General features: G+C 35.3%; 1 protein-coding gene across 2 annotated transcripts in view; it reads left to right on the top strand.

Annotated features, from left to right (window-relative positions):
• The window catches only part of OLA1 (Obg like ATPase 1), a 171,196-nt gene extending 149,560 nt beyond the window's left edge, over positions 1–21,636 (top strand). For both annotated transcript variants that reach the window (XM_042949169.1, XM_042949168.1), the window contains 4 exons: positions 14,695–14,835; positions 15,524–15,620; positions 17,675–17,797; positions 21,128–21,636. In XM_042949169.1, the coding sequence (XP_042805103.1) occupies positions 14,695–14,835; positions 15,524–15,620; positions 17,675–17,797; positions 21,128–21,229 (463 nt within the window). In that variant the 3' untranslated portion in view covers positions 21,230–21,636. The remainder of the gene's footprint in view (positions 1–14,694; positions 14,836–15,523; positions 15,621–17,674; positions 17,798–21,127) is intronic.
• The last annotated feature ends 4,060 nt before the right edge of the window (positions 21,637–25,696 follow it).

The following is a 25,696-nucleotide window of genomic DNA, read 5'->3' as shown; positions in this document are numbered from 1 at the left end:
AAATCACTGTGCCATTTTCTCAGTCCACCATCTTTCCTTGAAACATAGGAGAGTATCTTCACAACTTGGGATAGGCAAAAATCTCTTGGATGAGTTACAGAAAACACTTATAATAAAACACTTATGACTTCATCATAATGAATAACTTTCCTTCATCAAAAAACATTACTAAGAAAGTGAATAAACTAGCCACAGACTGAAGAAATATATTTATTACACATATATCTGACCAAGGAATTATGTCCAGAATATATTGTTAAAGTCTCTACAAATGAACAATGTTATGACCAATTACCCAATTTTAAAAATGGGCAAAAGTCTCAAACGTACACTTTATGGAAGAAGATACATGAATAAACATGAAAATAGGTACTGGGGCACCTGGATGGTTCAGTCAGTTAAGTGTCTAACTTCAGCTCAGGTCATGTTCTTTTCAGTTAGTGTGTTCGAGCCTCGTGTCAGTTTCTGTGTTGACAGCTTGGAGCCTGGAACCTGCTTCAGGTTCTGTGCCTCTCTCTGTCTCTCGCTCTAAAAAATAAACAAACTTAAAAAAAAATATTTTTAAAAAGAAAACTTACTAGACCTATCCACTCAATGAATCAAACTCCAATGAACATCGACCCTGTGGTCTAGTAATTCCAACTTCTGGAGTAAAAATGTATGCTCATATGTTATAAATGTTCCTGTTACACAAAATAGTAGCAGCCTTATTCATAATAGTCTAAAATTAGAAGCAACTTACATGTCTATCAGTAGGGAAATGAATAATTGTGCCTATTTATACCCATAAAATACACAGAGCAACATGGTGAATCAGGAGTGGGATTGGGTAGAAAGGGCCATAATGGAAAAAGTAAAGTTTTAAAAAACCACCATTGGTTCCTTGTTTCCTATCAGATGTATATCAGTATACATAAAAAATACCTAGATGAACTTGGTAAGGCTGACTTGGTAAGCTCTGTGACAACAAGGACCATGTTTGTCTTGTTTATTACTACCAACCCACTGCTTTGTTCTCTCCCTCCCTCTCTCTCAAAATAAATAAAGAAAAAGAAAAAGAAAGTATGCTTCCTACTGTTTTACCTCAAATCTATTTCTTGTACGATATTTGCAGCCCTAAATAATATTTTGCCCCTTCTTAGACACTGTAGGAATATCACTCAGCTATGATTTTAATGAGTAGCAAACTTGCCATTTTTTATACAGCAGACAGGACAATATAAAGAGGAAAAGAAATCTCTTTAAAGATATTTTGATGTGGTTAGTCCTTAGACCTGCCTTATCAGATAAATCTGATTAATAGCCAGAACACAGATGCAACACAGTTTTATGTAAGAAATTAGAACCGAGTTGAGGTGTTTAAAAAAGACAGCAGTTGTCATTTTTATCTTTATAAGCTAATATATGTTGAGCACCTACCATGTGTCAGATACCATACTAAGCATTTTACATGTATTTTCTCATTTAATCTTCATACCAGCCTTGCTGTTATTATTTCCATTTATAGGTGGGGAAACTGAGACTTCAGAAAGTTTCTATAACATGGCTAGGATTCCTCCTGTCTGGCCCCAGACAGTGCTCTATAACTATATTCTGTACTGCCTCCCTTAGCAAAGGGATTGCCTGTGGGAGTTCTTTAATTATAGGATTCCTTTCATTGAAATAAATTAACTTTTTTTATTTACAAAAATTCATTTGGCACACAATGTCTTGTCAGTAAAATAATGGACTATGGCTTATTATTACTTGTTAGGACAAAGTACAAGCTATGAAACCAACTACAAGTTTTGGTAGATGTGATTCTTTTCCCATGTTGCCCAATTACTCCTTTTCTTGTATAAAAATATTCTTCTCTTAAGCCATTTGGCATACCACTGATAAAAGTCACTTCATTTCTCATCTAACATGGTTCTATTTAGCTTCTCTGAAAATATATGTTAATAAGAATAATTGCAGGTACCTATTTGCAGCGATTGAAGTTTACATAAGAGCTCTTCTGTTTCTTCGTGCTTCTTGTTTCTCCTCTGTCCCCAAATCCCTTTTCTCCACAGATACATAAACAGTGACTTTCCCTTTTTTACAGTGACTATTTGCCTTGGGTTTGGGTCCTTCTGTGTCGGTTCTTTTATAAAATTTACATGAACCCCACATGGTAAACTGAGGATTTCGATAAACAGGATCATGAGGGAATGGTCCCTTTTGTTAGATTATAGAAGCACCCTACAGAGGCTGAATTCAGAACAACTTCAGGAAAGAAGGATCCATTTAGGAAAGGAGGTCTGTGCAAATGGACTCTGACATACACACCCATATTTGTCTTTCCCTTGGTGGTTTCTTACATTCTTATTGGCCCCACAAAATTCCAGCTCTATCATGAGTAAAAACCCTTTCCTTTTCTGCTTTTCCTGTTATAACTAAACCTGAAAACAATGTTACAATTGAAAAGACAATTAAGTGTATTGGTTTCTGTTTTTCTGAGATTTCTGATTTAAATGAGGCCAAAATCTTCTTTTGTTGGGATTGTGGCACCCCCCCCTCATTATGCCTGTAGCACATTACTTCCCCTATCATAACACTTATTATGCTCCTTTACCCCCAGTACCGCCTTTTTCAAAGTGTAACTTTGAAAGATCTAGCGTAATGCTTACTAGTACACATAGTTGCTTAATATATATTTTTTCAATCATTGTGCTTAAATTCTTTCCCTTCCAGTTATGTCCCTATCTATAAAAGGTTGGTGAGACAAGAGTTCTTCCTAGAAATACAGACCTGATTTTTTTTTTTAGACCTGATTTTTAAAAAGAACTCTCATTCTTTATTCGCAGGTAATCTAATAGTATTTTTAACTCTACAGTAATGATTAAGAATGACCCCATTCACTGATAGGAGAGAGCTAAGGTTGGGAACTAACATTTGAAGGCCTCTTATGTTCTAGGCACTTTAATACTAACATCAACCTGTGAGGATAAGTATTGTTATTTGTGTTATAGGTGATTAAACAGAGGTTCAGGAAACCTAAACGGCTTTTTTAGGATTTTGTGGCTAGTGTGCAATTAAGCTGAAATTTGAGTTGATCTTTGCCTTACTCCAAAATTTCTGTTTTTTCTATTGATCCCTATTCTCTCTAAAAGGTCAGACATCATAGGATCATAATGTACAGAATATTAGCATTTTTGTTATCTTTAAAATCTAAGTTTAGCTTTGGGGTTTTTATTTTTTAGATAATCAGTGTACACGAAATTCTCCCTTTTAAAATACACAATTCAGTGGGTTTTAATGTATTTACAGTGTTGTGCCACCATCACCACTAATTCCAGAACATTTTACCCCCAGAAGAAACCCTGTGCTTATTAATAGTCATTCCCCATTGCCTTCTCTACCTAACCCCCTGGTAACCACTGATCTGTTTTATGTCTATCTGGGTTTGCCCATTGAGGATATTTCAAATAAGTTGAATTATAGAACATGTGGCCCTTTGTGTTTGATGGCTTTTACCTCGTACGTTTTAAGGTTCATCCGTGTTGTAGCATGTATCAGTACTTCATTTCTTTTTATGTCTAACTTACATTTCATTGTATGGATATACAACTTACTATTGTCCATCCTTTTTTTTTAACTTCTTAAAAAATTTTTACTTATTAAGTAATCTCTACACTCCACGTGAGGTTCAAATTTATGATCCCAAGATCAAGAATCGCATGCTCTTCCAACTGAGCCAGTCGGGCACCCCGATTGTCTATCTTTTTAGTTATAAACATCCTAATGGTTATAGAATGGTATCTCATTATGGTGTTGATTTGCATTTCTCAATAATTAGCGATACTGAGCATCTTTTCATATGCTTGTTGGACATTTCCGGGAGACATGGTTGCCCATTTGAAGTTGGGTTTCTGTACTTTTATTACTGAGTTAGTTGTAAGTTATAATTATTGTTAAGTTTTAAATATACACATTCTGGCTGCTAGACCCTTATCAGATAAATGATTTCCAATGTTTTTACCCATTTTATGGATTCTTATTTCACTTTCTTGATAGTGTCTTTTGGTGAACAAAACTTTTAATTCTGATAAAGTCTAATTTATTTTTTTGTTTGGTTACCTATGTTTTACATGTCCTATCTGAAACACTATTGCCTAATACAAGGTCATGAAGATTTCCACCAGTTTTCTTCTAAGAGTTTTATAGTTTTAACCCTTACATTTAGGGCTTTGGTTCATTTTTCTTTTTGTTTGTAGATGTCCACTTGTCCGAGCACCATTTGTTGACTATTCTTTCCTTGTTGAATTGTTTTGGTACCCTCGTCAAAAATCAGTTGACTGTAATGCAAAGATGACAACAACAAAAAACAAATAACGCAATTAAAAATGGGCAAAAGATTTGAATAAACATTTCTCCAAAGAAGATATACAAAGAACCAACAAGCATATGAAAAGATGCCAATATCACTAATCATTAAAGAAATGCAAATCAAAGCACAATGAGGTACCAGTCATCTCACACCCTTTAAGATATGAGCACTATAAAAGAAAACAAAATGTGTTGGCAAGGATGTGCAGAAATGGTAACCTTAGTGCAGTATTGGTGGAAATGAAAACCAGTACGGAGATTCCTTTAACAATTAAAAATAAAATTAGCATGTAATCCAGCAATCCCACTTCTTGGCATATATCCCAAAGAATTGAAAGCAGAATCTTGAGAGATATTTGCATACCTATGTTCATTGCCTCATTGTTCATAATAGTCAAGAGATAGAAGCAACCCAGATGCTTATCAGTGAATTAATGGATAAGCAAAATATGGTATATACCTGCAATGGAATATTATTAAGCCTTTAAAAAGAAGGAAATCCACTGAATTGTTTTGATGCCCTTGTCAGAAACCAATTGACTGTAACAAAATCAACATCAAATAACACAGTTTAAAAATGGGCAAAGGCTTGAATAAACATTTCGACATATGCTATTATGTGGATGAATCCTGAGCACATCATGCTAAGTGAAATAAGCCAAATCACACAAGAGAAAAACTATATGATTTTACTTGTAAGAGGTGTCTAAAGTAGTCAAATCATACAAACAGAGAGTAGAATGATAGTCACCAGAGACTGGGGTTCGGGGAGAAATGGAAAGGTGGTGTTCACTGGGTATAAAATTTCAGTTTTGCAAAATGAAAAAGTTGTGAAGATCATTACACAGTAGTGTGAATATAGTTAACACTACTGAACTATACATTTAAAAATGATTAAGATGATAAATTTTATGTTTTTCTTTTACCACAGTGAAAATTGTTTTATTATTTTATTTTATTTTTTATTTTTTAAAATTTACATCCAAATTAGCATATAGTGCAACAATGATTTCAGGAGTAGATTCCTTAGTGCCCCTTACCCATTTAGCCCATCCCCCCTCCCACAACCCCTCCATACCACAATTAAAATGGTCTTAATCAATTGATTATGGGTGTATGGGCTTTTTGCTGAACTCACACATCTATTCCATTGATCTGTATGTCTAGCTTTATGCCAGTGCCACATAATCTTAATTACTCGACACATAGTTTTTATAGTAAGTTTTAAAGGTTTTTTTTTTTTTTTTTTTAGCGTTTGTTTATTTTTGAGAGACAGAGACAGAGCACGAGCAGGGGAGGGATGGGGGGGAGGCGGGCTGGGGGAGACACAGAATCTGAAGCAGGCTCCAGGCTCTGAGCTGTCAGCACAGAGCCCGATGCAGGGTTTGAACCCACAAACCGTGTGATCATGACCTGAGCCAAAGTTAGACACTTAACTGACTGAGCCACCCAAGTGTCCCTAGTAAGTTTTGAAATAGGGAATGGCGAATCCTTCCAGTTTGGGGTTTTGTTTGTTTTTTTCAATATTATTTTGGCTAGTCTGTCTCGGCCTTTCATTTTTCATATGAATCTTAGGATGGGCTTGTCAATTTCTGCACATAAGGCAGCTGGAATTTTAATAGAGTGCGTTGAGTCTGTGGATCAGCTTGGAGAATATTGCTGTCTTAACAGTATTCAGTCTTTGACTGCATGAGTACGGATGTCTTTCCACTTCAGTCCGTAATTTCTGTTAATGGTACTTTGTAATTTTCTTGTACAAGGACACTTCTTTTGTTAAATATGTACTTCTGAATGTTCATTTACCTAATCTGTAGATTAACTTTCAATTTAATTCATTCCTATTTGTTGATCTGCCCAGCACCTAACGAGCATCTGTTTGTGCCAGGCACGGTTATAAGTGGTGCTGGGGATACTGCAGGGAACAAAGTATTTAAAAATTCCTTGCCCTAATAACTGGGTAAGCGGGTTCACCAGTGCTGGGTAGGAGAACATAATAAGTGCTATGGAAAAAAAAAAAATGAGGTGAGGGAATAGAGAATGACAGAAGAGGAGAAGAGAGAGGTGTTTTGTTTTGTTTTTCTTTTAAAGATGGTGAAAAGTAGTATTTAAGCAGAAAGACTTTAGCACTTACACTTGTTCAGCTTCTGGCATATGCCATAAAATGGTAGTTTGCCATCTAAAAAGGATCTACTCATTGAACTTTAGAGTTGTTAAAAACAACAGAACTTTCTTCTGATGAAATCGGATGCAGAAATTCAACATATAAGAATGATGCAGCTGTGGTTGAAATGCGAGAGTGGAGGATCTACAGCCTCCATGTTCCTTCATCTCTTTCCACCCTTTTGTCTCCTAGCATCTTGGGAGCTCCTTTAGAGAACCCAGAACATACTGAAAACTACTCATCAGCTTGCAGATTAGTAAATTAAAGCTAAGAGGCCTTAAGTAACTGCCCGTAGTCACTCAACTAGTTATTAGCCTAAAGCTCTTTCCATTTTATCATCCATTCAGAAGATAATTGAACATCTACTGTGTCTCAGTGCTATGTTGGGAGAGTTCTGTGGATATATCTGGGAACAAAAGACAGTTCCTGACCTCAAGAAGTTTTTATTATAGTGGGAGAAGAGAAGAAAATAGGCAATCTATAATACAGGGTGGAACGTGGTAATAGCGTCTGTCTATGTGGAAGCTCAGAGAAGACTCTGCAGGAGCAGTTTTCTTAAATAATAAATTGGAGTTTGACCAGTTACTCATATACTTAAATGAAGATAATCCCAAAACGTGGTCATTATCAGTATCAGGATGCTTTTAACTATAAATAACAAACACCATTCTAATACATAATAATAAGACCCAAGGTAATATGTCTCTAGGGTTGCTTAATTCAGTGTTCCTGTTTAATTCAAGGTTGTGATATTATTATCAAGAAGAAGGGTTTTTCTCCTCTTTCCCCACTTCGGTTGGTCACAAAGTGGCCCCTAGAATTCCAGGGTAAGATCCAGAAATAGTGTGCAGTAAAGACGCCCATCTTTTCTTGCTTAAGAGCCAAAGAAACCTTTCAGAGTCTTTTTCTGAAGCCTCTAGGAGGCTTCCCCTCATGCCCCATGACCAGAACGGGGTTCCTATGCCCATTCTCAAACCAGTTGCCAGCTAGAGAATGGGATTACTATGGTTTTCTCCAACTAATTAGGATTCATCCTGCTGTTTCCTCCTGTCTATTCATTGAAAGAATTTTTTTGTAAACAAAGCCTTTTTGCTGAATATAGATAATTGCATATATTATCTTTTTTTTAAGTATGTTAAGAGTTAAAGAAATGTCAGAGTCATGGTGAACCCAAAGTGTTAGGATAAATATATCCCAATTTTTCTAATTTGCTTTTAAGGTTGTCTCCTTGTCATAGCACCTATCGTTTCAGTTTCTTCATAACCTTCCAGTTACTGCTAGAGTCAGAAATCTTGTTAATCCTTGAACCAGAGAGCCTGGAACCTGGTTTTTATTTATTTGCTGCAAAAGGAATGCCCATTTCTGTAGACTTTATTTCCTTTTATGCACACATGGACACACACACACAGACACACACATGCTTAGATGTATACAAAGGCCATCTTACTATGGTGACTGCAGAAAGAGTGGAGTTTTTCAGACAGTGGTTCTGTGAGGTCCTTATAGGGAACAATTTGTGGTATAATATCCCTTTTACTTGATAAGAATTTAAATTTCACAAAGTCTGCTCTGTAGGAATCACTTCTTATAATTTGAATCTAGACTCCAAAGTTAACTTACTACAGATGTTTTTCCAGGTATTGAGGCTTATTAGAATAAGAGACGTGTAATCATGTCTTACACAGTAAGAAACTGTGACCATATAGTAATTCTGTCTAAAGTAATTATTTTTACTGTGAATTTGGAACTTCATTGACATTGCAGGGGATTCACAGCAGACCTTTTCCTTACACTTCCTGAAATTCTAGTGACTTTTTTCTCTTGTGGTTTTGAACCTGAAAGATGTAAGCAGGAATTTTTTTTATTATTCTCACTCCTCTCATATCAGTGGGATAGGTGGTCAGCATCTGCTTAGTTGTCTGTTGGTCTGAGGAGTTATCTCAGACATTTTCCCCCTTTCAGTTAATGTGCTGTTATTTTCAAAGTCCTTTAGTTCCGTGCTTCTGAAAGTTTAATATATCTATGAAATACCTGGGGATCTTGTTAAAATGCAGATTCTGAAATTCTGCACTTCCAATAGATACCCAAGTGATGTGACCATGTTCTGAGGAACAAAGTTATAATTGTTCTTCTGTACAGCTCCATGAAGTCAGACAAGAACACTGAAATTTGAAGTCTGTTGCATACATCAAAGATGGGGATCTCTTTTGGAACAGGGATTAGGTTTTTAGACACGAATCAATTAGACTAAAGTTTACCTTTTTTTGGTATTTCCTTTCTCCCTCCTTCCCCTCCGCCCCCATTGGCTTCCCTATTCTAGTAACGCCATTCTAATAACTTTATTGAAAGAATTCTAAAGAATTGGGAATTTTGGATTTTCTGGAGTTAACTTTTTGGCCTTGAACAAATACTGCTTACAGCATATATTTCAGTTTGTATATTGTTTGTGGTATTAATTTTAGTATTAATAATTCTAGTGTCATTTATTGCCATTTGTGAAAGAACTGGATTAATCAGTGTTTCTGTCATCTTTAAGAGGATAACCTTACCTTCCGTGAGCCATTATTTCTTTTTTTTTCTTTTCTTCTACAACACTGTAAATTGACATTAATTTGCAGTGATTATGTTTGGAAAATGGAAAAAAGGAATGTGATATTTTAAAGTCATTTCTTTGGTACTCTGAGCAGTTTTAATAGAAGAGAGAGTAAACCTGTAAGGCAGGGAGACTAAAATGACCTCAGTGTTTATCAGTGCCCCCTGGATTTATGGTACATCCATACCATGAACAACATGAGAGAACTAGCTTAGTAAAGGTCAAGTCCTTAATAACATTGACTGAATGATATTAAGTCACTGAATGAACCAGCCCTAGATCCTCCTTTGTGTAAGTTGCATCATTTTCTGAATATTGACATATGGTTCTTGGCTAGCAGTCGGTCAGAAATAAGATATTACTGCTGATTTTTAAAAAAAGAAAGAAAAAAGTAAGACCTAGATTCACAGAAAATTATGTAGGTTGTATATAAGGACCTAATCCTATCATATGTAACAGTTTTAAGGATTTTAAATATACTTTGATGTTGCAAACTAGAGTGAACGGATTGGAGAGAGTTCTCATGTTCAGCAAAAATACCATAAATGACAATATAACTTGGCTTTAGTGCTGGGTTGAGTGATCTTTAGTAGCTAGGATGCAGTCAAATGGCTAGATGGACATGAAGTATGGAAAAAAAGTTAAAGTTCTTATGAAAGTATGTTAGAGAAAACTATTTCAGGAGTTTAAGTTGCAAGAATTTAGTTATGTAGAATATCAAATAGCACCATCGAGATTGTCCTATTTCCCATTATAAAGGTAAGTATTGTTTTGTGAAACCTGTGTCAGTTTGGATATGTGTATGAAAATAATATGTCTGTGCACCATATGTTTGAATCAAGTATAAAATCTATTTCTTCCTGATTGCATATATTATCTTTTTTTTAAGTATGTTAAGAGTTAAAGAAATGTCAGAGTCATGCAAAAAAGATGGTGGACTGAGCCAGTACAGGAGGCTCCCCTCTTGTTTCTCATGTATGGAAACACCAGAGAAAATAACCAGACAAGGATGGTCTTGATGATGATGTGGTATTTTTAGAACACACAGAAGGACTTGAAAGACAGTAAGGGGTTTTCTGGGTGCCAAAAACAATGAGGAAACTCAGTGAGAGTAGAGAGTAAAATCAATAAGGTATGGCTCTTGAGGAAAACCCAGCTAATATATGGCCTAGAAGCCTTGGTGGCCATAGGAATAAGAGTCCAGGCATGGGCCCTGGACTGCAGGTACCAGAATGAGGCTCATTCATAAAAGCTTAGAAAAAGCTATCCTTTCCATAATCAGGTGCTAGAAAAATGCCTTCCATTCCCACCCCTTCCAGACAAAGGAAGAAACTGTACTATCAGGAATTAGAGACTAGGACAGAACTATATGAGGTAGGAGGCCTTAATTTGCATTACCAATAACCTAATGCAGAAATAACTAAGCCTTAAAATGATCCAGAGCCCGTGACCCTCCATAGCTCTTTCCTGGAAGAATAAGCGCAAAACTACTCCATAGATAGATCTCTAAACATGGGGAAGCAGACTCCCTTGGAACTTGACTGCTGCTGCCAAATGACCACACACAAATGACCCAAACGGCACAGCACATACAAAGGAACCAACTGTTGTGAGAGGCTGCTTGCAGGTGACAAATGATGGGGGGCAGAGTTTCACCCAAGAAACCAGAAGTAATTAGAGCAGTCCGAAAAGAACTTTTAATCTGCTTAAAATAGGGAAAGGGACTAAGAACTCATTAAATAAGAGTAAAATATTCTTAAAAAGAGCAGGTAGATTTGAAAGAGAAACAAATAGAATTTTTAGAAATAAAATTAGTATCTGGGAAAAGAAATACAAGCAATGTAAATAAACCCTAGGAAAATCAAATTATGGAATCTGGAATTTCAAGACTTGCTGAGAAGGTCAGATTATAAGAGCAAAGATACATTTGAGACATGATCTTTTGGAAATCGAATACTAATTTAATATTAAAGATCTTGTTCTGCCAAACAGTCTAACCTCACAACCTGCCAGTGTATCTCCAAAGCATCATCCTTTTAGTCTTAAAACTCCTCGTCTTTGCTTTGTCCCCTTGCTATGGAATCATTACCAGAGAGAAAAATACAACTAATGGCAATTCCTTTTTCCATTTGTCACTCATAAGACTTTGGGGAAATCAGCGTGGCTCTGGCTCCTTATCAAGAGAAGGGTGGATCCCCTTGCAATAATCTGGTTGTATAAATTTGCAAAATGAACATTATCAAAGTCTTTACAGCTTAACTCTTTGGGAGTGTAGTGTCTTTACTGTTTTGTCTCTCCTTATATAATTTGATATTCTGTGACAGTTTCATCATCATTTTCATTATTTTGGTCTCTAACAATTGGATAGTGTTCTTTAGACATTTGTTAACGTTGTATATGGAGATTATTATTCAGTCACTTTGACAGAATGTACTTGAAACTGTTTTTCTGGTGGTGGTACTGAGCTCAACTTTGATTTTTCATATCCCTCTTGTGCTAGTAGCACACATTTTTTAGATGACTAACTATAGTTTGGGGTATGGTTTGTAGCAATAGAATAGACATTTTTCTGCAAAAGGTAACTGGTCCCAATGGGGTTCAAACTTGTGATCTTGGCCTCATTATCACACTTTTGTAACCATAAGACCTAATAGATATATTATATGTATTTCAGTCTATAATCTTAAAATTGAGGACTATGTTTTCATTACCGAAGGCTTACTTCAAATATGTAATTAAAAATCACTTTGGGACATTTCTCACTTTTGTTTGATAGTAAAAGTAACAAAAGTAAAGCAGACAGCCAAAGAACCTAACTCACTTTTCATCTTCCCTGTGTTTTCTATGACAGTGAAAGTCACAAAAGTGAAGCTTGCAGGCAAAGAGCCTAACTCACTTTACGGAGAGTGCTCCGGTACCTTTTTCTTTTAGTGAGGCTATAGCAGGTCTGATGTCAGTCACTTTAGAGACCTTTAGACCTCAGTGCTCATTTATTGCTAAAATGTACCAGCTCTGCTTCTGCATTATGAAGATCATCTGTCAACACTTTGAGATATTCTCCTTTGTTATTAAGCTTGTGATGCTCTACACTGTCAGGTTTTTTGCCAATTATAGTTAAGGTACAATGGTGTATTCACCAGATCAAAGTCTCACATTGGCGGTAGAGGAATGATTTGTAAGTCTTTATTCATCTGAATTGTACAATAGAACACCTGAGGAATGCAAATAATCCCTCTGAGGATTCTGCAGGAAAGGCTGTTAAAATGACAGGGTAGAACTATTGTTATTCTGAATTGATGTTTTAGCCTAAGTAATTATTTCTTATCTTGTTGTTTCATAACAGTTCTGGTTTTATTAGTTATGTTGACCATATTTATGAAACAAAATGTGTATTATATTTTTATATTATCCTCTTACCTGGGCTTGTTTTATTTCATTTTCAATGAATACACACACACACACACACACACACACACACACACACACTTGATTCTGACTTGTATAATAAACGTATGTTATTAAACCATATCGTTTGTTTGAATAGTATAAGTCTGTGAAGTCACTTAGAATCTTATAATGTTCTTATAGGCAGAAGTATATCAATTTAAATTTTCCCTTTTTGGGGGCACCTGTCTGGCTCAGTCTGTGGAGTATGAGTGTGCAATTCTTGGTCTCGGGCTTGTGAGTTCGAGCCCCCCATTGGGTGTAGAGATTACTTAAAAGTAAAATCTTTAAAAATAATAATAAAAATAAAAACAGATTTTCCCTTTTTTCTTTAACCTGTCCTTCATAATTTTGGATAATAAAATATCTGGTTTGGATTTCTTATTTTAAAGGACACATACTTTATTCCAAAATAATCTTAGGGATTGTTCCATTCTTTTAGGATGTGACCAAAGGAAAAAAAAAATTAAGATCAGAAACCACTGATAACATATTAAATAAGTAAATTATAGGTTAGCCTTATATAACAAACATGTACAAACTGCTGTATGTAAACATGTACAAACTGTTGTGTGAATACTTCACTCCTTTATCCCATCCTAAATCCTACTCAGTAGGCTATAGTCTTAATTTTATAATAACTCTGATCCCCTGTCATTTTCTTTGATAGGTGAGTTTTGATGAATTTGTGGTCCAGTTCTTGTGTTTCTAAGGTGGCATTTACATTGATTATTTAAAGGATACCTGCCACAATTTTTTTTTTGCCATAATAGCTATTAAAACCTTGGTCTAAATTTGGGAGACTAGTAGGGTTATGTAAGACTTGTATGCATTAACATTTTTAACATAAGTTTCTATGACATCTATATTCACTTCTATACTAAACCCTGTTCCAGAGTCATAGGCATATAATCTATGATAATCTGAGAATGAAAATAATAGTAACTACTGTTATTATTAACAGTTATAATAATAGTAATACCATTTATTGGAGGCCAGGCATTACTTTTCTAGGTTCATTACAATATAATGTGTACTATAATTATCTCCATTTTTATAGATGAGGAAACTGAGGCTTAGAAAGTTTCAGTAATCTTGGGGCACCTGGGTGGCTGACAGCTCAGAGCCTGGAGCCTGCTTCAGATTCTCCCTCTCTCTCTCTCTCTCTCTCTCTCTCTCTCTCTGCCCCATCCCTGCTCTCTCTCTCTCTCTCTCTCTCTCTCTGTGTGTGTGTGTCTCTGTCTCTCTCTCAAAAATAAACATTATTAAAAAGAAAGAAAGAAAGTTTCAGTAACCTGCCCAGGAATTAAAAGCTAGAATCAGAACCTAGTTAATATATTCACTATACTTCTTCATTTTCTAACTACTGCTTTGCCAGAATACTCCATGATTTGGAAGAAAAAGAAATCATTCAATAACATCCTTTCAGCAAACACTTGGTATCTATTCCCTAACTGATTTGGCTTTCTAAACCCTTTGTGATTAAAGGAATGTATTTCCTCTGCAGTTCCCTTATTTGTGGTCCTACAAAAGTGAGATTCGTTAAGAATGGTGTGTATATATAATCAACTAGGTTTGTAAATCTGTGTTTCTGGATATGTTTGTCTTGATTAGCAGAAATCTCCCTCACAACCAGGTGTAACTGTAAGCTTTTGTTAGTCCCAGAGGGAACTGAACTAGGCATATAAATATCTGGGTGGAACCAATTATTTATTTGACAAAAACTTCACAATTAGCTGGCACTTTTTAGGTTATGGTTCCTATATAAACAGAACTTGACGTTTTTGCTTCTTAACATTTTACTTTGTAAAGTAAGGAAAATAATATAAATCATAAAATTGAGGTTTTCAAGGGCACAGGTGTTAATGCTGAAAAAATTTAGTGTAAGTTTAAAAAGTTTTATAATATTTGTATAATAGTTTGTATTGAAAATGTGCTAAAGTAAAACTAGATTACAGTAAAATCTCATGGCATATACCTGAAGCAATTGCTGCCTGTTAATGCCTTGACCTTGGAAAGCTATACACAAAAAGATGGCATCATAAAACCGTGCAATTCTTATGAATATGTATGTGCTACTTGATAATAATGAATGTGGTACAGTCATGCATGCACTACAAGATAATGTTGTGCCCTTTTTTGTCTACAGGTTGATAAAAATTAAAGAGTGGGTGGACAAGTATGACCCAGGTGCCTTGGTCATTCCTTTTAGTGGGGCCTTGGAACTCAAGTTGCAAGAATTGAGTGCTGAGGAGAGACAGAAGTATCTGGAAGCGAACATGACACAAAGGTTAATTAGCATTCATTTTCCCTACACTTTATTATCAACTATTTCCTTGCAGTAATTTAATTGCTTGCGCTGATAGAATAATAAATGACAGAGTAATTACCATTATAAAGAGGGAATCTTCTCCTTTCTTTACCATGAGACAGAGTGAAAAGATTTATTTTAAATTAAGTTTTTAACTGTCATCTGTCATCTCTGTACAGTGTTTTAATTATAACATAGGTATTAGTTATGTATATTTTTGAGAAGGAATGATCGCCAAAACTCTTTCGTCATGTTCAGTGGGGGAGGGGAAAGGGTGAATCAGTTGCCTTAATTTTTTCTGAGTAACACTAATATATTGTTTAAACGTTGGATTTCAGTCAAATAATTTTGCTTTCATGACCCATGTCCTGGAAATAATTAATATTGGAGGAAAATAGTTTTAGGATGGGTAGATCAAATTTTTCTTTTTTTTTATAGTAAACAGTTCGAAATGATACATTCAGACTAATATAATTAAAACCTATTTTAGAAGGGGTTTCTAGAAACAGTTACATGCTTTCAGTCCTCTTCAAGTGTATTATGAAAGATGAATGGTCATTTACTAATATCTTTAACATTTCTGCTTGAAATGAATAATTTTAGCTCTATACTGATCTCTGGCACAATCAACTTATATGTTGAGTGAATTTGTTTCATTTTATTTCAGCGCTTTGCCAAAGATCATTAAGGCTGGGTTTGCAGCACTCCAACTAGAATACTTTTTCACTGCAGGCCCAGATGAAGTACGTGCATGGACCATCAGGGTAAGATTCATACTTATTCATCAGCTATATCCAGTTCCACACTATTGAATTCAGATTGATATCACTGACTTTGAAGTTTGTCATGGTGGCGGTTAGCTAGTCATTACAGATGAGGTTTTTGTCCAGGATAACTTTAATTATTTGTGAGCTGCTGAACAGTGAAAGTGGAGCGGCATTGATTGAGGCAGGTAACAATTGATTCTGCCTATTACATAGTCTGAATTTCTTCATCCTGTAGAATCTGTCTACCCTCCTCCTGTGGTCAGAGATAAGACGCACCAGTATTGTGCTTGCTTAATCTGTGTGACTGGGTTTGTCTGCAGTGAAATTGATGTTGCTTTTCATTTTGTATTCGCTAAGTTTGTTTGGGTTGCGGGTGGTTCTTTCCTCCTTTGCTTTGCTCGGATTACATTTTCAGCAATAAAAGCAATATGACATCATTATGCTCTTCATAGATACACAGTTGGGCTCAAAGAGCTAAACTCAATGTGTAATAATTCATGCTTTTTTATTTGAATTCATAGAAGTGGTATTTATTTTTGCAATGTTATATATTCAGTCTTTCTTCTTTAAAAATGTGATATGTATTTTAAATATTGATGTATACTGATTACGACCAGAAAGAATGACTAATTTATTCCCAGAGGACAATAGAAACTGTGAACTGTAATGGCTTGCTTTTAAATGTAAATATATTGTAATATGGTAGTTACTACTTAAAAATATTTTGAAATATATGTAGTCCCAAATAGCATTACAGGATATAAAAATAATGTCAGAACTTTTAGAAATACTCCTTGTCTTATGGATTCTTCCATTATGCTTTTTTTAGTATATGCTCCATGATAAATTTTAATGCTATTTTGATTTCTGTTTTCACTGACTATCATAATTTATCATTAGATTTATTTTGATTTAATATGGGTAGAATCACGGAGGCAGTTCAATGTAACGTTAAATGTGTTGTGTGAATGAGATTCACTTTTTATTCCTTCTCCTCTTTGTAAAGAAATGTTTGATTGACTTCTAACCAAGGTCCTTTTATATAGACTAAGAAAATAATGTCAAAGCAAATCCAACTTGGTAAACAAATTGCCACGGTTTATTTTCACTATATATTTTAAAGCCTTTAAACTTCCAAACTTAAGTATATGCAGCAGGAAAGATAACATGTTCTGGGCTTGAAAATGTGAAAGCTGGTTTATCTTAAGACTGATTGTAAGTATCCATGATTTAATGTGCTAAGATATTTAGTCAGGTAAGCATCAGTGAGTAGCCATATTAACCCAATACATCTTTTATTGTAAAAACTGTGCTTTATAGTGTCAGACTCCTTATCACTTTAACATGCTTTATTAAGCAGCCTTTAGGTCACCATTATTTCTCAAATTTCTTTCCATGGTTGTGTGTGTCTGGAATGTATGTCCTTGTAATTTAACATATGGAGTAATTATAAGACATTTTTCTTCCCATATCAACTTGAATTTTCCTTCCTGATGGTTAGAGGCAGCCTGTATTATGTTAAATGTTTGGAAATTTTATTACTGAAATTTTATGAGAATTTCAAAATTATTTGCTGAACATAGATTTTTATGATTTGTTGGAAATGTCTTTAAAATGTCCCTTTGTATATTGATTTTTATATGTTCTTTAGATGAGCTGAAATTTTAAGGCTTTTTATCTTTTTTAAACCTTTGATAATTCAGCTTGAAAGTTACTTTAAAATCCTTATTTTTTTTTCCACTGTGAAGAATAGAAAATCGAAATGAAACCTACACCCAAACTAGACCACTGCATCTAAATCAATAAAACTGGATGACTGTCAGGAAAAACAAAGCCATGCTTCTTTAATATCTACTGATCTGTCTGTGCTAAAATCTGCTGCACAGACAGTGCCCAGTGTTCGCATTGGACTAATTGTATATCTGACATCTTAACTGTGATATTAAACTAAGTTTAAGTTGAACCCAACTGCAGATCAGAGAAAAGAAACTCTACGCTTACAATCAATCATCTTAAATGCAATTAGTTTTCTCTGGTCTTTCTTCTCAAAGAAAGGGACGAAGGCTCCTCAGGCTGCAGGAAAGATTCACACAGATTTTGAAAAAGGATTCATTATGGCTGAAGTAATGAAATACGAAGATTTTAAAGAAGAAGGTTCTGAAAATGCAGTCAAGGTAAGGAATTATCTTCTGGTTTCATATTTTATAATCTTTACTAATATAAAAATACTCATTAAAATGAATGATAGCTGTCTTTTAAAATGTGTGTCAGGGTTTAGTATTCCTGTCAGCTGATTGAAGAGCTGTTGCTGTTTACATGCTTTTAGATAATTTTTAAAATGTGTGAATTATCAGTATGTATTTGTGGCATTTTTCTAAAACTGAAAATAAAAATAATTTTAAGTAATTATAAATAATTTCAAAGAATTTGTTCACTAATGGCCAAAGGAAAATTATACTTTTTACATTTGAATATCTAAAGTAAAAGTAGTATATATATGCTCATGATCAATTCAAGGAAAGGGACAGAAATGTAGTTAATCAAAATCTGTTCTTGCTAAAACTTCATAGTTGTACTTTTTTTTTTTTTTTTTTTAAGATCTTTGGGAATTTGATTTGCTTTCTCAACACTAGAGGGCAGGTCCAAAATCATGCTTTATTTTAGCTAATAAGTATAATTTGATTTGCAACCACTAACAACGAAGCAGTGCTTATACATGAATAATAAATGATTTTTTTTTAACGTAAATTCTGCAAGCTTAGTTTGGCTTTATTAGGTTTTACTTAGCAAAATCTAATACTGTGTCATCTGTAATTGATAAATAGGTCAAGTGATTAAACTGACATTGTAGGAAGGCTTCTTTATCTTTCATTTAATTCGGTATTTGAAGAATACCATAGAAAATATTAAGAAGTTTAAAAGGTCTCTCTTGTGTTTACTGTTTGGTAATTTGAAAGGAATGCAAAAAAAGTTTGTTTCAAGTTTAGTTTATTCTCATTGGTAATCATTGGAAAGATCATACTGGACAGCAGGACTTTAATAGAACTGTTGGAACCCCAGGAAGAAGAGGGAAAAATCTTGGTATAATTGGTTCAGTGTAGAGTGAGAGCCCCATTTTGATTTTTAAGTGGAGTGAAAGAAGTTACATTTTATAACTAAACAAAGTCACTAACTTTTTAATGGTGTCATTTGTATTGATAGGTACACAAATACTGAGATTGAACTTTGTCAGGAATGCTAATCAGACTTGAAAAATCTCAGATTATTTTTCAACATGCTACATCATGTTGGCATGTGTATTTTTTCATGAAGTAAAGATGATTAAGGATGTCTTTCTAGTACTAGAATTCAAGAACCGATGCTTCTTTTTTATATTCTATAAACATGTTTTACCAATCCTTAATCAGTGTCTATGTTGTAATAAACTTGAAAGATACATAAGTTGGGAATGCTTCCTTGCACTATACAGAGAAACTTTATCATATATAATACAATAATATTTCTTGCTTGTAGAAATGCTTAACACTTACTGGAAGCTTTTATATTATAAATTAGAAAAGAATGACCTCTGGCTTTTCAGCTTAGAATACCATTAAGTATTTTATGTGGTTTTTCATCACCAAAACTAATATTTCAGAATTTGAACTCCAAGTAAAGCATTTATGAATTGCATTATGCTCTCTTTTCAACAAATATTTACTTGTATATTATCAAGTAGGTTTTACGTTTGAGAGCAAGATTGTGTACATGTGTATGTGTGTATGTGTGTATGTATATATATATATATATATATATATATGTATTTCTAACACCAGTGCAGCATAACTAATTTAATGCCAGTGCTGTGAACTATATACTGAATAGCTCTGTGTGGGCTTTGTAGTCTACAGGGATATCACATTATTAGCAATCATATCTGCTTAGGCAAAGCTGGCTTCTACAGATGGCTGCTTTCAAGTGCAAATGAACTGGTTAGACGTGTCTTGTTTAATACATACTCAAGATTCACAAATGGGTATTGATTTTTTTTTTCAACCAGTGTTTCTGATAGCAGTGGAAATGGATTAAATGGTCTCTAGAGAATTTAAAGGAACACTGTCACCTTTAATTAGTAGTAAAGTTGAGTGTTAACAAAGTATATAAACTTACATTAATATGTCATGTCAATACGTATTTGATTTAAATTGTCTATACTGTTTTATAACAGGGGGCTTTAGATTCTCAAAATAAGTAGCATATGGCCTTCAATATATCACATGTCTTTACAGAAATCATGTGAATGTGGGTATGTGTGTGTTTATGTGTATATCTATCTGTATCTTTTTAGATGTTAGGGTATCTTGGTTTTTTAAAAAAATGGTTCCATTTTAATAGCACATTGTTAGTAGGTGATTTTTAATAAGTAGTCTAGACATTTGAAAATATGCTTACTAGGGTTCTGTGATCTGGTTTGTTGATTTTAACCTCAGATATATGATCTTTGTTAGTGTTGTGTCTGATTAGTATAATTGTACTTGACTTTGAACATTCTTATCAACATCCTCAAAGAGAAGTACTAATCTTGTTGGGCAAAGGTTTCATGTTCTCAGTAAATTCTAGCAGAGAGAAAATACTTTGGAGAATTTTTCCCAAAAGATCCTTGAGTTCTCATTGTTGAGTGGTCGATGGTGGGGTCCTGTGGGACTGTGTCAGTTGTGTGCAGTGTTAAGTGTAGATGCTGAAGAGCCTGTTGTGCTTAGGGTGGAGTGTGTGTGCTGCGCCTGGGGTGAACCTGGGTCCCTGGAACTGCTGCTTGTTTGTATTAGAATTACTGGCGGATTGCACTTGGGGATCTGCATGCCAGCAGGTGGAATCAGTTGCTTTGCCGACTAATTTACAAGTGGGAGAAATATCTGTCTTTGCAGTTCCAACCTGTTAGAGTCTGCTTGTAACTAGGGCCGTTAGTCAGTAAACTTCTTTGTGATGAATTTTAGTACACACTACTCTGGTCGTTGTCAAGACTAAATAAAAAAAATTCAAGGAAATAATTTAAAATCTGTACATTAAAATTGGTAATAGTCTCTCTTGTAGCAGACTCTTTGGCATCACCAGTATCACCAAATATTTTCCTTAAGCAAATAAAGTAGCTTCGAACTAGTTGTCTAGTCTTCCTGCCTGGTTTGATCTGTTTTGTTACAGTGACTTGCCGGATGTTTGCAGACACATCAGAAATGTACCATAAACAGCATGTAATGAAACTTAATGATATTGGTATAATTACATTTATGTACCAACAATTTAGTAGAGAATACATTATGATTATGTACATATGGAAAATCTAGTTCTGCCCAAATCAGGAAGACTTTGCTTCTCCTAGTCTAGTTTTGAACTTACATGTTTTCCTGTATTTCTTGTTGTGTTTAATATGACCCAAGAAGTAGAATACTTTTTGCATCTGCTGCTACCATTTACCTCATGTATTTAGTTTTAAAATAACCCATTTCCTCTCTATCTCCTCTTTACAGGCTGCTGGAAAGTACAGACAACAAGGCAGAAATTACATTGTCGAAGATGGAGATATTATCTTCTTCAAATTTAATACACCTCAGCAACCGAAGAAGAAATAAATTTTAGTTATTGTTCAGATAAATGTACAACTTCCAAAAAGGGATATGATTTTTTTAAATTAAAATTTCTGAAAACTGAGGGACAGATACTGTTGGGGGATGGGAATCTTCTAAAAACAGAATTATTTTTGTTTTAAAATTAAAATACTGTGTACCTCCAATGAAATGCAAGTTCACTAAATGTGAACAGCTTTGCTTTTCACGTGATTAAGACCCTAGTCCAAATTGTAGAGGCTTTTCAGGAACCATATTACTCTCATGATACTTCATTAATCTCCATCATGGATGCCAAGCCTGACACATTTGACAGTGAGGACAATGTGGCTTGCTCCTTTTTGAATCTACAGATAATGCATGTTTTACAGTACTCCAGATGTCTACACTCAATAAAACATTTGACAAAACCAGCCTTGGTGTGTTTGGGGATGTCTGTATTGACTGACTGTGGTGTGCTGAATGCGATACGGCACCTGGTGGTTGCTGATTACAGAATTTTAAGGCGTGTGTATGACACAGTAACTGGCAGTGTGGGGCAGCTGCAATTGTATCTTAAAAGTGAGTCTTTCACGGGAATCAGAAGAATAGTATACCAGGGATTTGTCTCAAGAAAGTTAATTAATTTGTAGATGGACATTTTTTTGAAAGATGATAGCAATGACGTTACAAAGGATAGACCATAGATAGACCGTGACCAAAAAGAAAATAATGCTGGAAACAAATTCTGCTTCAAAAATTAAGGGCTTTTTGGTGGTGTTTCTGATTATATTGAGGAGAGTATTCGTTTTTAATGTTTCCTTTGAAATTATGGAATTACTGTGAAAACTAACCATTTGTGTCTGGTGGGTTACATTCTTGTTTCATTTCTGTAGTGAGTGTAAAAGTTCACTGCTAAAAAGATTAGACCTTGAAAACTGTAACTGTTCTTATATTTTCTATTAGAATATTTTAGGCTACTTGAAATTTTAGTATGTGTAAGTTAAGAACTTTCGAAAATTGTAGCAGAAAATTCTGAAAGAAAATAGTTTCAAACTTAGTTATTTGGAGACGTTTTGCCACTTAGCCTTCTCTTACGATGATAGTCTCAGAGTGTCCTCATCCCTGAGCCTCACTTTCTTTCCCATGTTCACAGTCCTGCCAGACCTCCCTTTTCCCCGTCCATGGCCTTTTGTGATTTTCTATGATCCTAGCACCATTTCAGTGGAATGCAGGTTCACACTCAGGCCAGCCTTTGCCTCTACTATATTACTTTGTCACATTAAAGATAAGGAAGTATTAAAAACACACACACAAACTTAACACTGAAAGTTACTTAGTGTAGCACAAAAGGCAAGAAAAGAAGTGATTTTAAAGGAGATTTGGCTGGGCACCTGGGTGGCTCAGTCTCGGGTAAGCGTCCAACTCTTGACTTCGACTCAGGTCATGATCTCATGGTTCATGAGATTGCCCCATGTCAGGCTCCCCGCTTGTGTTCTCTTAAATAAGTATTTTTTTAAGCATCTGGAGATTTAGCTATACAGAGGAAAGGATATTTAAAGAGTATTTGGGCAAGTAATGAATATAATTGAGAAGCTCTTTAGTGAATATGCTCTTTTCAGGAATCAAATGCTGGTCTTCTGCCAACATAAAAATTAGTAAACAAGAGAAAAATAAGAATAAGTGGAACTAGATAAAACATAAATGAAACTCAGGTACTCAGGGTGCAGTTGACCAAGTTTGTTGTGTAAATTCTTGTTATTTTTCTGTATTGGAGGAATGTATAGATTAGTGGATTGGTAAGGATTTCAGCAATATAAGAGGAAATCAAATCTCTTGCTTTCGAATCTTCTCCAAAGTGAATTGCACAGGCTATTTTTTTTTAAGAGAACGCTTTAAAAAAAAAATTATTTATGAAAGAGAGGGTGGGGGAGGGGCAGAGAGAGAGGGAGACAGAGAATCCCAAGCAGGCTCCGTGCTGCCGGCACAGAGCCCATCATGGGGCTCGAACCCGTGAACTGTGAGACCATGACCTGAGCTGAAATCAAGAGTCAGAGGGTTAACTGACTGAGCCACCCACGTGCCCCAAATTGCATAGACTTCTTAAAGAAGTTTGAAATCTCATTAAAAAGGCTTTAAGAGTGTGTAATTGTACTTTCTCTATAACTTCTAATGTGATAATTGTGCATTGCAGAACAGAACTATTAATAAAAGAAAGAAGTTTTGAGGTAACTGTTCACTACGGGCTGAAATTAAATGCTAAAAATGTTGAATTTGGTTAGAAGTTCTGCAGCGTTCTCTATACACATGAAAAATTGTATTTTCTACAAAAGTTGAGAATTCTAAGAACTTTTACATACAGGTAACTGGGTATATGCCTATATCTTCATGTTTTCCCTCGTTTGATATTGGTAATAATGTATTTTTAGGATTATAAGTGGATGTTTTCTTCACCTATCTGTAGATCCATCTGAGTCAAATTTGTGTTAGATGAGGTTAGATTTGTGCTGAGAGCTTGAAAAAAGTGTGATAACACTTAGTTTACTTTTATCATATTACCTTCATAACTTGCTTTGTAGGCATGGCTCAAATTAGAGCCAGAACCCCGCCCAAAAAAGCACAAATACTTATCATTATTTACGTAGTTATGAGTGAAGCTTCTGTTCACTTATAAATTGCCAGCTCCATTTGGAGAGCAAGTCTTCTTACTCGTGATTAAGTTAACTTTCTTGCATTAAAATCCATATTGATATTTATCTCCAGCTGTCTCTTTGTATTATATTCTCAAAGATTCTTTGTAACAGTTCTGTCCCCTCTCCTTCAAAGAGTCAGAGACCAGGGCACCTGAGTGGCTCCATCAGTGGACAGCATGCAACTCCTGATCTCGGGGTTGTGAGTATGAGCCCATGTTGGGTGTAGAGATTATTTTAAAATAAAATCTTAAAAAAAACCCAAAGAGTCAGAGACAGAAAACCCCTTCTTTTCCTGTCTCATATTTTTCTGATTAGTCTACTTACATACACTAAATGCTCTTCTTTTATTTTGCCAGAGACTTCAGAAATGATTATTCCTAATGGCAAGCTGCTTAGTCACGAAAATTGGTCTCGTTTTAAGCTTGTAAAAATATACTATAGTGATAGAATAAAAGAGCCAGGTTTGACCTTAAAAAAAAAAAAAAGAAAAGGTGCCTGGATGGCTCAGTCGGTTGAGTCCGACTTCGGCTCAGGTCATGATCTTGTGGTTCGTGGGTTCAAGGCCTGCATTGGGCTCTCAGCTGACAGCTCAGAGCCTGGACCCTGCCTGAGACTCTGTGTCTCCCTCTCTCCCGCCCCTCCCCCCCCCCCCCCTCTCTCTCTCTCTTTCTCTCAAAAATTAAAAAAGAGGTTTGACTTTTGAGGGACTTTGTCTCCTAATTAATTTGGGGCCCCTATAAAAACTGACAGCTTTTGAATTGCCTTCCTGGTCTAGGAATATCCTGAGCCACTTGCAAATTAGTATCTTAATGAAAAGCCCCATGTTGCAACTAGGAAATATTTTTTAAAAACAGGGGACTCATTGGACCAGCAGCACTTCGCAGAGTTCTTAAGCCAGTATCTGATACAGGCCTTGGCTTTACAGGTTTCAGGACTTGCTTTTCTCAGCTCAGCCTATGCTGTGTGTAACATTTTCCAAACTTCTGAGACTAATTTATAAACTAGAATGACAAGTTCTTCAATTTACAGTAAAATGTTCCTGATATGTAAGTAAGAAAATGATGATAAAGGTGTATACTCAGGAGTCAGGAGGCCGGGGTTTGAATCCTGGCCACACTGCTTCCTGGTTGTGTGTCCCTGTTTAGGCAAGTTACTTTACTCTGAGCCAGTTTTCTCAGCTATCAAAGGCAGGTAATAGGACCTCTCTCATGGTTGTGAGGAGTGAATGAATTTGTACATGTACAATGCTGAAACTGCTTAGTACTGAGCAAGTGCTTAGTAAATGATAGCAATTCTTTTAACTTACATTGGGAGTACTTTCTCGTAGCATCTGTACCCACTCAAGACTAAATCATAGAACAGAAAGTTGCTTGGCAAATGTAAAATTAGAAGAGAGAAATGTAAATGTTGTTTAGGAAATCACTTCTGGGTCCTCTAATGGATATCTTCGATTGAGGATACTTCTGTCTACTTGACCAGTGAAGTCATTTTATTAGCCCTGCCTCTGTGTGGTCACAGTGAAAACACGGTCACAGATAGTTACAGTATTTCTCCTAAGGACACGTAAGAATGGGAGGTAATAGGGAGATGTGCCTGTTTCGCATCACAGACGTACAAGCTGTAGGATGTGCAACAGAGTTCTTAGTGAAACATGAGATCTCGATCATTGGAGTTGAGATTCTCAGATCCAACTCTTCGTTTGACTCTGTAGTTGTGCTTCTCAAACCACAGCTCATTTTGATGCTGTTCCAGGGAAGCATTTCTAGATCTGCTTTCTCATCATGTATGATAGAGTTGCTTT

Source organism: Panthera leo, chromosome C1, assembly GCF_018350215.1.
Source record: "Panthera leo isolate Ple1 chromosome C1, P.leo_Ple1_pat1.1, whole genome shotgun sequence".
In the NCBI taxonomy this organism is placed as follows: domain Eukaryota; kingdom Metazoa; phylum Chordata; class Mammalia; order Carnivora; family Felidae; genus Panthera; species Panthera leo.
Note: the sequence above shows the minus strand (reverse complement) of the source record. Positions and strands in the feature narration are given on the sequence as shown.